The sequence below is a fragment of the Cimex lectularius genome, unplaced genomic scaffold (genome assembly GCF_000648675.2).
Source record: "Cimex lectularius strain Harlan isolate CLEC.00 unplaced genomic scaffold, Clec_2.1 scaffold88, whole genome shotgun sequence".
In the NCBI taxonomy this organism is placed as follows: Eukaryota; Metazoa; Arthropoda; class Insecta; order Hemiptera; family Cimicidae; genus Cimex; species Cimex lectularius.
Window position 1 is genome coordinate 618,459 of NW_019392660.1, and position 18,739 is coordinate 637,197.

Sequence of the window (18,739 nt, forward strand, 5' to 3'; positions counted from 1 at the left end):
TCTGTTTAACAAATACAAATTACCTAAAAAAGACCATTTATGAAAATGGCCAAACCAAGATGATCTATCTTGCTCGACATCAATCGGGCTTTCGAACTAGTCTGGGTTTTTTTCTGGAAACTCAAAGGCCCCCTACCCTCTACGTACTTCTTCACCAAGAAGTCAAACCTTGCTAGAGTTATTTTCGGGTATAAGAGTGTCCTTCAGTATATTACTGATTCAGCATACACTGCCTTCTTATCCATCCCAAATCCGTTATCATAACATACGTTGGCACTGAACTCTCATAGGCACAACTACATCCACTAAAAAAATGGTTCAAAAAAATTGCGAATCAAACTCAACCCTAAATCCCCACAAAAAAAGTAAAAAAAGAAAAAGGACAAGACCTTACACAATTTAGAACTTTTAGATTTCCATGATTTACCATGGAGTCTGAAGCATCAATTGTCAACTGAAATAAGATAGCGCAGAGTTAGGGTTATAAATAGGGAAGGGCGAGAGTCATCACTCTAATCATTTCTACAAATTTGGCATCGACATGTGGTTTCTATTGCCTCTGACACCTTACACATTTATGACTTTTAGATTTCCATGATGGCGATTTACCCTTGAGTCTGACGTCTGAAGCATCAATTGTCAACTGAAATAAGATAGCAAGGGTTAGGGTTATAAGGAGGGAGGGGTGAGATGATGAGTATAACCATTTCTGTAAATTTAGCATCGACATGTGGTGACTATCGCCTCTGACCCCTTACATTTTTAGAATTTTTAGATTTCCAAGATGGCGATTTACCGTGGAGTCTTTATGTTTGAAGCATCAATTATCAACTACAATAAGATAGCGCAGGGTTAGGGTTATAAGCGGGGAGGGGTGAGAGTCATCACTCTAACTATTTCTACAAATTTGGCTTCGAAATAAGGTTTTCTATAGCCTGTGACAGCGTAGATATTTGAGACTTTTAATTTGTTAGATATGGATACCGTGTTTGAAGCATCCATTATGACTTATAGTATAATGGCAGGACGTTAGGGTTATAAGCAGGGAGAGGTGAGATGATGACTCTAACCATTTCTACAAATTTGGTAAGTGCACATCTTAAATATTTAAGACTTATAGATTTGTAAAATGGCGGTTTACCGTGGCGTTTAAAGCATATAACTATAATTAGAAAGCGCCAGGTTGGGGTTATAAGTAGGGAAAGGCGAAACACTGAGCCTATTTCTGTAAATTTGGCATCGCCATAGTTTACTACCGCATCTGACACCTTAGATATTTAGGACTTTTAGATTTGTAAAATGGGGGTTTACCTTGTTATTTAAAGCATCAATTGTAAACTACAATAGAAGGCGCAAAGTTAAGGTCATAAGCAGGATGGGGTGAGACGCCATCTATTTTACGACTTCGAGATTTGTAAAATAGTGAGATAGGATTACCGTGGCGTTTGATACATCAAATGTACGTAGCAACATGGCGCAATGTTAGGGTATAAGTAGTTTGTCATAGTCTCTGGCACCTTAGAAATTTCTAGACTTGTCGATGGCGGTTTACCGTGGCGTTTGATACATAAAATGTAAACTTCAGCAAGATGGCTCAAAATTATTGTTATAAGCAGGGTGGGGCAAGACTATCGATTTCTGCAAATCTGACATCGACTACCTATCAATTGTGGATGACCAAACAGCCATAGATCGGACAATTGGTGCAAATGGTTCAATTAATTTTTTTGTTCCATAACAATAATTGTTAAAAAACAATTACTGTTTGTTCCTTAATCATCGCGGTTTGTTGCCAGTTGTGCTACAAAGGCTAAGCCGCTAAGGTCCCATCGCCATATCAGCACTGGGTTAGTAAAATACACCGCCCACATCCTGTTTTTAATGACACTTTCCGGTTTGAGAAAATACTTTTCAAATCAGGTAGAAGAAAGGTTTTCCCTTAGCCTCAGGTCTAAATATACACGTTTACATATACTTAATAACATAAATTTATGGAAATTGTGGGTAAGTTGTGTGTGCGTTAATACTGAGTCGATAATGTTTTTTACCAGGAAAAATATAACGCATCTATATAAAATTTTATTTAAGAAATTTCGCTTTTATCGTAATATAGACTGAGTATAAATTTTCCCATCTAATGAACAAAAAACTAGGATTTCAAAAAATCCATTTTACAATGGTATCAATTTAGGTCTAGATATGCCGACATTTACGAAGGATTGACGGACCAGGATGACCATGCTTCACGGTTATATTTTTTCACTGCAGTACCAGTGGTTTGTTGCCAGGTGTGCTACTATTTCTAAAGTGCACCCATCCTCACATCTGCGGGAGCTTCGTAAAAAGACCATTTAAATCCGTTTTTAATGGGACATCGGGGATTCGATCCTGAACGTCCCCTATTCCCAAGGAAAGAGAAATGTACCGGCTCAAGCCCTCGTGGAAGTCTAGGCACCGTCCCAGTTTCCAACCGGTTTGACATGAGAGCAGCTGAAATCGGTCTATTGTTGCAGCCGGGAGACTTACATCACTCAATTTACCACGGGAACATCAAATGCACCCTAGAAAATAAAGTGAACTTCTACTTTATTTTTTGCTTGATTGCGAGTAAAATGCGACGTTTATTTCCAAGACCTTAACTTTGTTTAATATTGAAGTTATCAGAACAAAGCATCACAGAAAATTTTATTCAGCCAAGGTTTCTTTACCAAAGATATTATTATTATTATTTATTTGTCTGACAAGATATTTTCTAACAATAAGAAATTTGCATACATATGTGTTTTTCCGAAGTCGTCGAATGTAATGTACAATATGCTGCAAGTGCCTTTAATCAGTTCTCTAGGAATATAAGTGACCAAAGATAAATATTTGGTTAAGGTAACGTCAACCTTAAAATTTCTTTTCCTAGCAGTTAAAACCGTTAAACTTGAAGGAAAAAATATAACATTTTTATTTTAAAAGATCTCCCGTCGAAGAATGTCTTCGGCCTATGATTTACCATTTCGGACGTTTCACGGCCCTTCGTTATTCCTGCCGTGCTTGACGAATCTCTCCTTCCGCCGTCGACAACGAAAGTGTCAGTGACATGGCACATTTCATCCTGGGCTCAACGGCCGCCACTGCAGCACTACGGGACCGGAATCCAAGAGGAGCGAGAGATTATGATCGGAATGATTAATTTCCAGAAAGTTCCCAAGGGTGCGATATGGGTCGATATGCGTCGAACATTTTAAGGAGGGAACATTATTAGAATAACTACGGCCAAATTTGGCCTAAACTGACCTAATCATGACTAGTTATATAATTTTCAAATAGGAAAAACCAGTATTAAAAATCAACAAGCAAAACCTCAGTAGGTGTTGACATAAGCTAATGTCCGCTAGTTAAACAGCACCTGCTGAATTAATAACAAAATAGGTAGTTTCATTTTATTCAAGACCAATAACTAAAAACAAAAATATTCTAGCTTCATTTTCAAATGTACCTTGATCACTTTGTTCAACGTTTCTTTAAAAAAATGTCCTCTTAAAAGTTGGGAGACAGAAATAGTGTTGTTTCACGATAATAAATAAATAAATCGGTCAGTTCTTTTATATTTATTTATTTTATTGAAGTTTATAAAGACACTCGATATCACGACCACAATGTTGAATAATATCTAAACGTTTTCAATTTAAATTTTTTGGCCAATAACCTACTGACTTAAGTTGTTACTGTACCGGCTAATTAAAGAATAATTTTTAATTAATTCAGATATAAATTCGACTTTTAAGGAAAAGTTAAAAATCGATCAAAAAGGGCAGCCCGGGATTTCATCCAACACACGACACCTTTTGTCAAATTGACGATATGAGCGACAACCTCGAGAAAAATAATAAAAATGATTTAAGGCATTCACAACTTGAAATTTTGCTTAATATATGGTGTTTAGTGACCGTTACGTGATGATTATTTGGAGGTCGTGAGATGCGGTCTGGTGTGACATAGAAGAAAAACATTTTCTTTATCGTGCCAACGTTTCGATCTTTATTGAGATCATCTTCAGGGCTCAAAGTGTTTGTTTTCCGTGCACATGTGTCATTCTTGTCTGTCGTGTTGAGAGTGCCCTCGAGTGGGCACACCACATCGCATCTCACGACCTCCAAATAATCATTTTGCTTAATAAAGCACAAGAAGAAAATATTCTAAAAAACTATTCGATTAAATAATTTTGGCATAATACGATGAAGAGGATAACCAGAAGAAAAGGGTTTGGTATACTCCAAGCACTGCAGCCTTTTGCCTTACTTTCAGTAACTTAGTTTACTATTATATTAGTTCACTTCAAATGACTCGATTCTTCTTCTCGAGTCTGTCATTACATCAATTTTTCCAGTGTTTTCTAGGCACCGTATAAAATGCTAATTGGTGATGATGGATACTCGAAAGTCGGGGTTTTTTGTTTCTCAAGCACTGCAGCCTTCTGGTTTATTTTATTTTCCTAGTTCCTTAGTTTAGAGCAATCGCCTCGATCCTTTCAACGAGTGCTAGGTCAAGCACAGTCGTTGCTGTAGCAAAAAGCAAATTTTCCTGGGTTTTCTTTGGATCCTAGGTAATACCTTCATTGAACGATTGGTTCGCATTCGAAGATCGTGCTTCAGTTCTTCTTCTTCCTTAGTAACCTCCAAATAGAGTCATCGTTAAATATGCCCATTTTTCCTGGTTAAAGTAACCTAAAGTCAGGTTTTTAGTTTATAATTGAGCGATTGGTTCGCATTCGAAGATCGTGCTTCAGTTCTTCTTCCTCCTTAGTAACCTTCAAATGGTGTCATCGTTGAATATGCCCTTTTTTCCTGGTTAAAGTAACCTAAAGTAAGGTTTTTAGTTTATAATTGAGCGATTGATTCGCATTCCAAGATCGTGCTTCAGTCCTTCCTCTTCCTTAGTAACCTCCAAATGGAGTCATCGTTGAATATGCCTTTTTTCCTGGTTAAAGTAACCTAAAGTCAGGTTTTTAGTTTATAATTGAGCGATTGGTTCGTATTCCAAGATCGTGCTTCAGTTCTTCTTCCTCCTTAGTAACCTTCAAATGGTGTCATCGTTGAATATGCCCATTTTTCCTGGTTAAAGTAGCCAGTAGTTAGTTTATATCTACGTCTTCAATGATTTTGGATACTCGAAGGTGGGGTTTTTGTTCCCAGGCAATGAAGTTTCTAGCTTTTACTTTCCTAGTTCCATAATTCAGCACAATCATTTAGAACTTCCAACGAGTGCTAGGTCGTGCACTGTCGTTGCTACAAGTCATTTTCCTGGGTTTTCTTTGGATCCTAGTTAATGTCTTCATTGAGCGATTTATTCGCATTCGAAGATCGTGTTCAGTTTCTTCCTCCTCATTGAATAACGTACAAACGGGATTGTAGTTGAATATGCCCATTTTTCCTGGTTAGGATAATTTGGTCGTTACAGAATATTTTGGTCTGCTTATCATTGTGGTGTTGGTTACCTCTCACGACTTGAAAAAAAACTTAACTTTAAAAACCACCTAGACCCAAAGTTATATTATGCTAACATAAAAGCACGTTTGGCGAGAAGCGCCCTCATCTTGGTGGACTAAGTGACAAAGCTTGTCTCAATAGAGCCAATTACTGAATTATGTTATTATGTTAAGTAATTATTGGTATGTGGGTCAAGTGCTAACCAATTTTTTCTAACTGCGACCACTGTCGTTTCTCAGTACCTCGTGTCTTATTAAACTTCGTCAGATTGGTCATGAATTTAATACGTGAATAACTGGCTCAATTGAGACACCAATTGGTTCGCAAAGATGAGGGCGCTTCTCGCCAAACGTAAATCTTTAAGACATGAGCAGGTCTTAAGATGATTGAACACGGTAATGCATGGCTTGAGCATCGGAATTCTAAGGCTAGGGATACTGGACAAGGCTAGGGCCGCTCATACTGAAGCTGCTTAAATAAAGTGCGAGCATCGAGATACTTCAACTTCTCTATTACTACAAAAAGAATGGTTCTCTCCTTGGCGACTTAAGACCCAACCAATGTTGGTCCGAAATCACTTTTTTTCTTTTTTTTAAATTAAGATGGGAGTAAATGTATTTGAATTCTTCATCTTGGAGGGAGGGCGACTTCAATGAAACCTTGCTCTATGTTCAACTCCGGAAGACTAGAACACTCAAAAAGACTTAATACTACCGACAAAAGATACTAACACTGATCATACCTACCCAACCCCCACCCCATAATAATTAAAAGTTCATTTCACAAAAATCCAAACAGTGACGATAGCGAAATGCCGAAACGCGTCTTAATCAGCAAAAATCCTCGAAGATATGCAGACCAAAATGATGGGTAACTATCAAACAATAAAAGAAGATGTGCTATTCTTGTAGTTTCCGGTTCGTCACCTAAGCGTACGATCACTCCCATAAATCAGTTTTACAGCATTATTGACCAATATTACAGAACAGAATTATAAAAATATTGCTAAATTTTTCCTTCAGGCAAGGCAAACCGTCATTTACTATGCGAATTTAACCGGTAAAAGTCGATTAATTTAAGAAACACGTTATGGAATAATAATGTTGAAATAATTATCAATAATATATAAATAATAAAATAAGAAACGTATAACTTGCGACAGACGAATCTTTCCATGTCGTAAAATACTTTTGTTTTTAAAGAACTCTATTTATATATTTAATCTAGTTTTTTATATATGTATATCTTAACTTCAAGTTTTGTTTTAAGTTTGAAAATTTCATTTATGTTGGAATGTATAAATAAAATATTTATCCGTGTTCTTCTAACTAATAAATAATTGCATCCTTCAGCAAGCGATGGCACGCTGTAATTCAATATTAAATCCCCGATTCTAAATAAGGATCATATTTTATGATTATAGTTGAATCGTGCTTATATCAAATTATGTGCTTTGGCATGTTCGGCCAAAATATGTTGTCGGGTCAAGGCAGAATTGCCGGGAATACTTTCCAGTTTGGCTGAATTCCTCGGCGGGGCTTAAGTTTGGAAATTTATGAAACAACCTCTTTTGCCATTATGCTCTGTTTAATTTGGCTATAAAGCCGAGTGGAGTCACCATTAAAAAAACATTATTTTTAATAATAGCATTGTTTACGACGTAATTATCAATAAGATTTTACAAAATCTTTTGCCAAAATAACTCGAATGTTGCCTTTTATTCCTGGACACTGAACTGATAGATTCGATATGCTTAGCTAAATATACTGACTGGCAAAAATTCCACCCAATTTATTTAGTTTTTATTTTCTCGATAAAAGAAAATTCTGCCTTTAATTTGCCTCATTGTTTATGCCAATAAATATTTGTTTATGCTATGTTTTAAAATGGGGATATCAATTAGACGTAATCACACTTAATCCTTAATCCAAAACGAAGATAAAGGATTTTTCAATGTTTACTTTTTGCGAAATTTAAAATGTTCATTAGTCTCATTTGAATTCTGAAGCAATAAACTGTTTAGTTTTCATCTTTGTTTTCTCAATTTCAATTTTTAAACTTAAAAATGCCACTTAGAACTGAGGATGTTGTACGTGGTGTGGCAGTTATTGATGATGGACGTTCTATAAGGTATAAGACTGTTGCCATCGGAGATCCCTACGAAGCTCTAGGAGAAGCCGTTAAGACGTTTTCGAGAAACTGGGTCCTACTAAGGAAAGCCTGGGTCTGGACGATATCAGTATATACTTATAGCTTTTCTCCCCGTAAGAGAACCAGAATTGACCAAAAGACACAGAGTCACAAGGCTCGCGTTTGCTCCAGAACACAGCCATTGGTCTTTATACGATTGGTCTGCTGTACATTTTACAGATGAGTGTAGAGATTTGCTCTACGAACTCCACATGGGCGTGAAAGAGTGTGAAGGCGAAATGAAATGTACGAAGCTTGTAATTCTTCTCAGAGCCAACCTTTTCAACGTAGCTAAATGATGGTGTGGGTGGGAATTTCAATGGAGAATCGGACGAAACTGGTTGTTGTTTTGGAACATCATGCGTTCCCTATCCTCCATGAAATCAACGACAATCCTATACTAATGTACGATAATGCACGTACACATATACCTCGCATCGTACAAACGAGCCTTCAACAGCATAATCTCAGGGTCTCAGCCTGGCCAGCCCGTTCCACAGACTTGAACCTCGTCGAACATGGGATAACCTCAAAAAACGAATAAGTGCACGCCTATCACTTCCTGACGCTGGCTTTCTGAACAGACTGCTCGAAGAAGAATAAATCAGTATGGACTGATGGCTTTTCGCCCCGTAAGAGGACCAGAATTGGCCAGACCACACAGCGTTGCATAGTTCGCATTTGCTGGAGAACACAGCCATTGGTCTTTGGACGATAGGTCTCCTGTACTTTTACAGTAGATTTGCTCTACAAACTCCAGATGGGAGTGAAAGAGTGTGTAGAAGAATGAAAGATACGAAGCTTGTAATTTTTCCCAGAGCCAACCTTTTCAACGTAGCTAAGTGATGGTGTGGGAGGGAATTTCAATGGAGAGTCGCACAGGGTTGGTTCGTAGAGGATTTTTGACGGCCCTCGCTATGTGGATGAAATTTTGGAACATCGGCCTATCCTCGCTGAAATCAGCGAAAATCCTATTCTAATGCACGACAATGCACGTCCACATGTCGCTCGCATAGTACAAACCTACCTTCAACAGCATAACATCAGGGTCTTAGCTTGGCCACCCGTTCTCCAGACTCGAACCCCCATGGAACATTTATGGGATAACCATCACTTCCTGATCTTGAAACGACTCTTTGCGAGGAATGAGCATCAAAGAGATATTTCCAGACTGGTAGAAAGTGTGCCGAGGTGTCTTCGAAATATAATTAAGTCAAGAGAATGAAATTCGCGATACTGAAATGTTAATTAAAAATCCAATTAAAATAAATTTTATCTTCCGTATTATTTTTTCATTTTTAATTTTCCCTAGCAATTTACATTTTTTTGAACTTTTTTAGACAAAGATTCAATTATTAAACGTTAGAAAAAGTGAAACTTTGATTAATACATAAAAATATATACAAATCAAGGTATATTTTTTGCCTGTCAGTGTATAACAAATATTTCTAATAATAATTTTTAAACCTACATTCTCATCGTTTAATAAATTTTATAAATGGCAGAAACCACGGTCTAACTGAACCGTGAGAGTTCACTGACTCAAGACTCGAGAGGCGAAGAGTCAGAGCATGAAGCTGAGAAAATGGTACAGTCCTTCGATAAGGTCCAAAATAAAAATTCCGTTATCCTTTCTACACTCACCCGATCCTTTCTCATTGATGATTTCTTGATGACACTTTCACGGTTCGTTTTCAATTACTCGGCTGATGCGATATTCCGTTAAAAGAAAGGCGAGGTGTATTTTTTACTGCCATCTTGGGACTTCGTTCTAATCTGATCAGTATTATAATTTAATTAACCGATGTGCGCGTGTTTTCGTGCTTATCAGACCGACCTTTTGTGGTTTTCTCTAACAACCTGACCCTAGAATATTTTTGAAGAACGAAGTTTATTTTTTTTGTATGGTCATTAAAAAATATACACACATAGTTTTTTCTCTCAATTATTAAATTTAAACGATTAAATATTGACACGTTTAAAAACTATAAAATAAGGTAAAAAAAATGATCTATCTGTTAATACAAACACGTAATTAAATGTTGACTTATGGGGGATTAATTAAACTAGAAAAAAAAATATTTACACAATTTGTTTATGTGTAATTTGTGTTGTTTGTTTGGATCTTTGTTTGCTTGTTTTTACAATTTTCTAATTCTATCAATATTGCATCTTCCTGGTATATAAGAAAAGTTCCAAAAACAAAAGAGGTAAAAAGGTATTTTTCCTTCAGAATCAGCAAAAATATCGCGAAATTGGTACTTAAGAGTGAGGTACATTATTAAGAGATATGAGGGGAGAGGTACGTCCGAAAAGAATTTAGTCATTTGATTTTTATATTTTCAAATTATCGGATCAATTTGAAACATTTGCTGTACAAATTTGACAGTAAAGGGTGGTTTTGGTTTTAAGACTTTTTTGTTTTATTGTAATATGATTGTAAGACAATCAAGTCTAGTTGTACATTATAACTTAATTTCCAATCTGCATTTTTGCCAAGAAATTTTAACTAAATAGTTTAATTCTTTAATTCAATTCTTTGTTTTACTGTTAAATATTTGTATTCAAGTTTGGCAATTTAGGGTGATTTTAGTTTTAAGGAAAATATTTTTTTGCTTATTTTAATCTTAAGACAGTAAATTAAGTTATAACTTAATTTCAAAGTTGCATTTTTCCAAGAAATCTCAACGAAAATTGTTTAAATTCTTTGTTTTACTTCAAACATTTAGCACCCAAATTTGGCAGTTTATGGTGGTTTTAGTTTTAAGGAATAGATTGGTTTTTTTTTCTATTTTAACGTCATCTTAAGACATTAAATTAAGTTATCACTTAATTGCTGTTGTATTTTTTTTAATTTCAATGAAAATTGTTTAAATTCTTTGTGTTACTTCAAAAAAAAAGGAAAGGCTTTACCGGAAAACGAAGAATTTAAACAATTTTCATTCCAACTTCTTGGCAGAAACGTTCTTAATAAATTTCATTTATTAAAAAATTCAAACATATCCGATAAAATGAAATACCAATACAAAAAATGAATAGCAAAAAAAAGTAAATCAAGGTTTATCCTAGAAACCATGAAATGGCAGCACCTAGAACTTTTCTCTATGGGGAAAAAAGACGACTTCGTTATTAAGTTACAACTTTATAACTTACAAGCGGACTTGATTCCCCCAAGATAACCTTAAGCTAGAAAAAACTCAATGTATTCCTAATACTAAAACCACTCTTAAAACCACCAGCATCGAGGACTTCGCCTTTTGATGAAAAAACTTTTTAATTAACTTATATCTTAAAACCGGGCTTGATTATCTCTTCAACTCAAAAAAAATTGATCCTAAGATCATAAGGTCACCTTAAAATATGAGAAAGGCTTAAAAACCGAAACCATCCTTAATTGTCAAACTTGGACAGGAAATTTTTGACAGGAAAACTATTTTCATTAAAATTTCTTGGCAATAAAATATAACTTTGATGATGACGTGATTGTAAATCAATAATAATAATCAGTGAAAATAAATCAATGGCTATCTTAGAAACTATCAAATAGCAGCATCTAAATCTTTTTCTTTAGATGAAATACTTTATAATTAATTTATAAGTTATAGTGGGAATTGACTGTCTTAAGATCATATTAAACTAGGAAAAAACTAAATCTATTCCTCAAAACAAAAACGCCAATAACTGCCAAACTTTGACATCAAATTTTAAAAATTCATCTGGTCTACAAAACGAAGAATTAAAACAAATTGCATTGGAATTTCTTGGGAAAACGTTTTAAATAAATTTGATATATAAAATACGAACACAAAAGATAAAATAAAAGCTTATATAAAAATTAAATACCCAAAAGTTATCTAAGAAAATATCAAATGTCAGCATCTAAATTTTTTTCTTTAGATAAAAAACTGTAGAATTAAGTTAAACTTATAAATGGACAGAAATGTCTTAAGAACATATTAAAATAGAAAAAAAATACTAAAACATATTCCAAAAATCTAAAACTACCCTTAACTGCCAAACTTGGACAGCAAATGTTTGACAGCAAAACGAAAAATTTAAACAATTGCCATTGGAATTTCTGAGCAAAAAGCATAACTTTGAAATTAAGTTATAACTTTCAAGTGGATTTAATTATCTTAAAAGCATTTAAAACAGAAAAAATACGTAAATGCTGAAACCACCCTTAACAGCCAAACTTGAAAACCAAATATTTGACAGTTTAAAAAAAAAATATTTTCATTAAAATTTTTGGCAAAACAGATATAAGTTTGAAATTAAATTATAACTTACAAATGGATTTGATTATCTAAAAATCATATTAAAATAGAAAACATACTTAAAATATTCCTTAAAACTAAAATTACCCTTAACAGAGAACTTGGACAGCAAATGTTTGACAGTAAAACGAAAAATTTAAACAATTTTCCTTTAAATTTCTAAGCAAAGAAATACAACTTTGAAATTAAATTTTAACTTACTCAGACAAGTGGACTTCATTGTCTCAAATTATATTAAAATGAGAAAAACCCACTATCTATTCCTTAAAACTAAAACCTTTTCTGAAAAATGAATGGAAAAAAATGAAATGAATTTCTGAGCGAAATAATACAAATTTGAAATTAAGTTACTTACTACAGGCCTTGATTGTTTTAAGATTATGTGACAATAATTTAAAAAAAACTCAAATTCCTTAAGAAAAAAGATTCTTTCTTATTCCTTAAAACTAAAACCACCCTAAAACTGCCAACTTGGACAGCAAATGTTTGACAGTAAAAACAAAATTTTTCATTGAAATTTTTGGCAAAAAAATTACACCTTTGAAATTAAATTATAACTTACAAGTGGACCTGATTGTCTAATGATCATATTGAAATAAGAAAAAAAGACTCAATCTATTCCTTAAAACTAACCCCACCCTTAACAGCCAAACTTGGACGGTAAATGTACGGCAGTAAAACAAAGAATTTTCATTGAAATTTTGGGAAAGAAAAAATATATAACTTTGAAATAAAATTATAAGTGGACCTGATTATCGTATTATTATATTAAAATAAGAAAAGCACTCGATCTATTCCTTAAAACTGAAAGCTTTTCTGAACAAAAAATTAAATTAATTTCTTAGCAAAATAATATAACTTTGAAATTAAATTACTTCCTAGAGGCCTTGATTGTTTTAAGATTAAGTGAAAATAATAAAACTCAAATTCCTTAAAACCAAAAACACCCTTAACAGCCAAGCTTTACCAGTATGATGGCTAAAAATCATATTTAAAATAGAAAAAGACATAAATGCTGAAACCACCCTTAACAGCCAAACTTGGACAGCAAGCATTTGACGGTAAAACAAAGAATTTTCAGTGAAATTTTTTCCCCCAAAAAATAAAACTTTGAAATTAAGTTCTAACTTTACTTGTGGCCTGTATAGGCTAAAAATCATATTTAAAATAGAAAAAGACATAAATGCTGAAACCACCCTTAACAGCCAAACTTGGACAGCAAGAATTTGACGGTAAAACAAAGAATTTTCAGTGAAATTTTTTCCTCCAAAAAATAAAACTTTGAAATTAAGTTCTAACTTTACTTGTGGCCTGTATTGGCTAAAAATCATATTTAAAAAGAAAAAGACATAAATGCTGAAACCACGCTTAGCAGCCAATCTTGGACAGCAAGCATTTGACAGTAAAACAAAGAATTTTCATTGAAATTTTTCCCCAAAAAAATAAAACTTTGAAATGAAGTTATAACTTTACTTGAGGCCTTAATTGGATAAAAATCATATTTAAAATAGAAAAAGACATAAATGTTGAAACCACCCTTAGCAGCCAAACTTGGACAACAAATATTTGATAGTAAAACAAAGAATTTTCATTGAATTTTTTCCAAAAAGAAATAAAAGTTTGAAATTAAATTATAACTTACAACTGGATCTGATTGTCTAAAAATCATATTAAAATAGAAAAAAATTAAAATATTCCTTAAAACTAAAACTACCCTTAACAGCCAAACTTAGACAACAAATATTTGATAGTAAAACCAAGAATTTTCATTGAATTTTTTCCAAAAAGAAATAAAAGTTTGAAATTAAATTATAACTTACAACTGAATCTGATTGTCTAAAAATCATATTAAAATAGAAAAAAAATTAAAATATTCCTTAAAACTAAAACTACCCTTAACAGCCAAACTTGGACAACAAATATTTGATAGTAAAACGAAAAATTTAAGCAATTTTCATTGGAATTTCTGACCAAAAAAACAACAACTGAAATTAAATTATAATTTACGTGGATCTGATTGTCTAAAGATCATATTCAAATAAGAAAAAATACTCTATATATTCCTTAAAACTAAAACTACCCTTAACAGCCAAACTTGGACAGCAAGCATTTGACAGTAAAACAAAGAATTTTCAGTGAAATTTTTTCCCCAAAAAAATAAAACTTTGAAATGAAGTTATAACTTTACTTGTGGCCAGTATTGGCTAAAAATCATATTTAAAATAGAAAAAGACATAAATGCTGAAACCACCCTTAGCAGCCAAACTTGGACAACAAATATTTTATAGTAAACGAAAAATTTAAACAATTTTCATTGGAATTGCTGAGCAAAAAAAACAACTCTGAAACTAAATTATAACTTACAAGTGGACCTGATCGTCTTAAGATCATATTAAAATAAGAAAAAAAGACTCAAATTCCTTAAAACTAAAACCACCTTTAACAGCCAATCTTGTACAATAAAGTTTGATGGTAAAACGAAAAATTTAAGCGATTTTCATTGGAATTTCTGAGCAAAAAAATAACAACTCTGAAATTAAAATATAACTTACAAGCGGACCTGATTGTCTTAAGATTATATTAAAATAAGAAAAAAAGACTCAAATTCCTTAAAAATTAAACCACCCGTAACAGCAAATATTGTCAATAAATTTAAAATTCATACATAGATCAAAGATGACTGTTGAACCATTTCAAAACAAACAAAGTTAATTCGTTATTGACTAGCCTTAATTCAACAATTTCTAGTAGTGTGTAAACAAAATAAATCTTTGAATATTTGTTGTTGTTTTCACGCGTTATTTTCAAAACACTCATCAAGATTGTTTTCCAAATCTATATAAATTGTAATTTTCTATTGTTTTTTACATTGAAAATTGAAGAGGGTTGTTGTTTAATACTTTGGAAATGTTTTGACAATAATTGAAATATTTTAATAGACTTGTAGGTTTTAAGTTAAAATAGGAAAAAAAATCGATGTTTGAATGCAGCTGTTAAAATAATTAATAGAAATTTGCTTTTTTGGATTGTGATTTTTTTTTCATTGAAGAGGCTTAGGTCTATGAGAAGGATGGCTCTTACCTTTCCACTCGGCCTGGGAAGAGTCTCGGTCCCGTTGACAACTGGTGCTTTGTCCGCATCCTTCTCGCTCCCGACTGTTTCGATCGTTGGCATTTTCGCTATTTAAAACTCGATTTTTCTCTTTTTTTGTTAAATAAACTGAGATAATTTACATAACTGTTCCGATTATCCGGCCGGGGTGTATACGAGGGGGGAAAAATCACTGGCCTGTAAGGTAAAAAATCGATAAACACGGCCGGATTTTAAACTTTTTTCTTTTGTATTTTTATAACTTTTTTTAAAACCGTGTCGAACCTTAAAATAAAAACGAGTTTGAATGTTGTGGCGCGTTGAGCACCGTGCAAGAGGCCAGACTCGAACCTAAACTACTACTGCCAATGTGCGGATCGTTTCTTTTACGCACGCTCCGACGCCAAGCAGTAAACATAAACACTGACTCCACCGGGGTAGAGAGCAGTAGCTGCTCGGCGCCCTGGTGAATCCTTCGACGAAGCCAGAGCCACCTTCAGGAGTGGCGAGGAGGCTGAGTAACTATTCATCCGACGCTCCATAGATGGTAGCACTCTGTATATCACCTAAACTTTTCCATGATGGATTTCCTTCCATAAATCATAATTTACTTATTTGTTAACTAACGCATCTTTTTGGTTTTTCTTCTACTGCTACTAATCTCGTTTCCTCCTGTCTGACAGAACTCAGAGAGTTAAAGCTTCAAATTCTATCTCCTCTTCTCTTCTCTCTCAATTTCAGCTGGTGTACTCCAAGGCCCTATTCTTGGACCTTTACTCTTTTCCATGTTTTTAAATGATATTCCAATAGTTATTTAATTTAATTTATTAAAACTGGTCTTATTAGACAAACCTTTGGCAACAAAACAAAGAATTTTCATTGAAATTTGCAAAAAATGCAACTGAAATTAAGTTAGAACTTAACAAAGGCTTCGATTGACTTAAATCATATTATAACAAGAAAAAAAAAGATGAACGCTGAAAAAAGCCTTAACAGCCACACTTGGGCAGAAAGCATTTGGCAATAAAACAAATAATTTTCATTGAAATTTAAAAAAAAAAATACACCTTTGAAATTAAATTATAATTTACATGTGGACCTGATTGTCAAAATATCATATTAAAATGTAAAAAGACAAAAAAAATTTAAACAATTTTCACTGGAATTTCTGTTAACAGCCCAACCTGGATAGCAAATGTTGGACAGCATAACAAAAAATTGAAACAATTGTCATTGGAATTTCTGGAAAAAACACAACTTTTAAATTAAGTTATAACTTAATAAAGGCTTCGATTGTCTTAAAATCTTATTAAAACAGGAAAAAACATAAATGCTGAAACTACCCTTAACATCCAAACTTGAACAGCAAATATATGGAAGTAAAACGAAGAATTGAAATTTTTAGAAAAAAAAACTGAAATTAAATTATAACACAATGGACCTGATTGTCTTAAGATCATATTAAAATAAGAAAAACACTCAATCTATTCCTTAAAACTAAAACCTTTTCTGAGCAAAAAAATGAAATGATACTGCACGGTGTACTTTAAGGCTCTATTCTTGAACCTTTACTCTTTTCCATGTTTTTAAATGATCTTCCATTAGTTTTCTTTTTAAATTAAATTTTATTTATTTATTAAAACGTCTTATTAGACCAGCCATTAATTTTACAATAATATACAAGGTGTTCGGCTACTCGTGTTACAAACTTTTCCAGTAAATACTAAGATTTTTTTCTAAGGAATGAATGCTGAGGACATTTATTTGATTTAATTTACTTATCTAAACACACCAATCATATCCCAAGCCTTCAACACTATTCTAAACGTGACAATTAATTAAGGTTTTTAGTTGAGATGAAAAAAAGTTAATGGCACGAGAGGGATTCGATTAATTCGTTAATTGGTCAAGTGGACCACGAAAGTAGTGAATTAACTATTCTAAACCTTAGCCTTATCCTTCAGAATTGCAGGGTCAAGTCTATGGAATTTCCCTCCTGCTTCCTTTCAAGTCCATGGCATCTGAGTTTTTAAAAACAACATGCATCATCTCCTTTTCTTCCCTCTCTCTCATAATTCGATTAAAAATAATTAATATATAAAAATATATTATTGTCATTATTGTTTTGTATATTTTATTACATGTTTTATTAATTATTATTGCTGTTATTATTATTTTATTTTGTTTATAAAACTTACTTTCTTACTTATATACATATTTCTGATATAAGCATATATAAGGGGGCATAAAGCCCTATTTGTACCTTTAAAATAAATACATAAACCTAGACAACATTCTCCTGAAAGATGTTCAGACTTAAAACATACATTTCATTTAATTAAACCATATTTGCTTAGTGGTCATAATTGACATTAATTATTATTTTTATCTAAGGTTTTTAGTTGAGATGAATAATTAGTGTCACAAGTAGGATTCGGACCCATGACCTTTGGCTCAATTCGCCGCTGCTCTATATACATACATAAATATACAAAACAACTTGAGCTATTGTGACTTCAATCCCCTCGGACACCAACTCCTTATCTCAACCTACAACCGACACCTGCCTCGTCGGCTACGACTCTTTTTACTACAACTCAGAAAATGGGTTCAATTAGCATGGGAATGTTTGAATTGGACATCAGAAGATTGGAGACAAGTTCTCTTTATGGATGAGGTGAGTCAGCCTCAAATATGGATACTCAGGAGAAAGGTACGCCCCATGCTGTCCAGTTCCTCAAGGTGGGTCATAGCTGTTCGGGAGTGGCATTTTCATGGATGCCTGCACCAAATTGGTTGTTGTGCTAAGAAGATCTCTAACTTTACTGGGATTACTTACAAGACTAATTGAAGATCATGTAGTGCCCCCACATCAGTGAAAGATCCTTGTCAATGCAGGATAATGCCAGGCCCCCATAGAGCACGTATTGCGGATGACTACCTGAATGAGGTTGGAATTGTGTGCTTGGTCTGAAATTGAACACATTTGGGACCAACTTAAGTGATGAGTACGGTGGCGAAATCCAGGTCCCAACACTTTAGAAGATTTGGAAACGGTTGTTCTTGATGTGTGGGAAAGAATTCCTCAGGATTTTATCAGAAATATTTTCCAAGGAATGCAAAGGAGTTTAAGGGACATTTGTGTCAGATGTGTAAATACTCAGTAAAGGGGACAAAAGTATTTTTTTACATTTTTATTTGTTGGTGAATTTTCTGTTTTTTTGTTCTTTACTCAATTTGTTTTTTAAGAATTTTTGGTATGCAAAACATGAATTAACCTAAATACACTAAAATTTAAGGGTGGTGCATTTATTTTGTCCATCAGTGGTTCCAAAAAGACATATACATCAGGGTTCTCATTTTCAAATCAATTGGATCTTCACCAAAAAGCATACAATACCATGAACAGTTTTCATATTGAATTCATAACCGTATCATTGTCATTTTGTCATCATTATGTCATTTTAGTTTTTACTTTATTTTGTGGTTCTTAAGTATAGGTAAGAAATCAACCTCCATAGCCTTTAGCTACATTATTTCCATCCTGATATCAGTACCTTTTACTTGTACTTTTTAGTAAAATTGTATTTTTGAGTAGTGGCATCGATAGACATGCCTGTAGATATGAATTTCATGCTTGTCTTGTGCAAACTGATGGCTCACCTTGCTTCGCCTCTTGGAAATGGGTGACCCAAGCAGTTTTGT

At 33.4% G+C, this 18,739-nt stretch overlaps 1 protein-coding gene across 11 annotated transcripts in view; it reads right to left on the reverse strand.

Annotated features, from left to right (window-relative positions):
- Positions 1 to 15,457, reverse strand: part of LOC106668016 (ankyrin-3-like) — a 117,443-nt gene extending 101,986 nt beyond the window's left edge. For 5 of the 11 annotated variants that reach the window (XM_024224854.1, XM_024224853.1, XM_024224852.1 and 2 more), the window contains exon 1: positions 15,026 to 15,456. In XM_024224854.1, coding sequence (XP_024080622.1) covers positions 15,026 to 15,118 — 93 coding nt within the window. In that variant the 5' untranslated portion in view covers positions 15,119 to 15,456. Of the gene's footprint in view, positions 1 to 15,025 lie in introns of all 11 variants that reach the window. The other 6 variants (XR_001340694.2, XM_014396387.2, XM_014396379.2 and 3 more) reach the window with 3 other exon arrangements.
- Between the last annotated feature and the right edge of the window lie 3,282 nt (positions 15,458 to 18,739).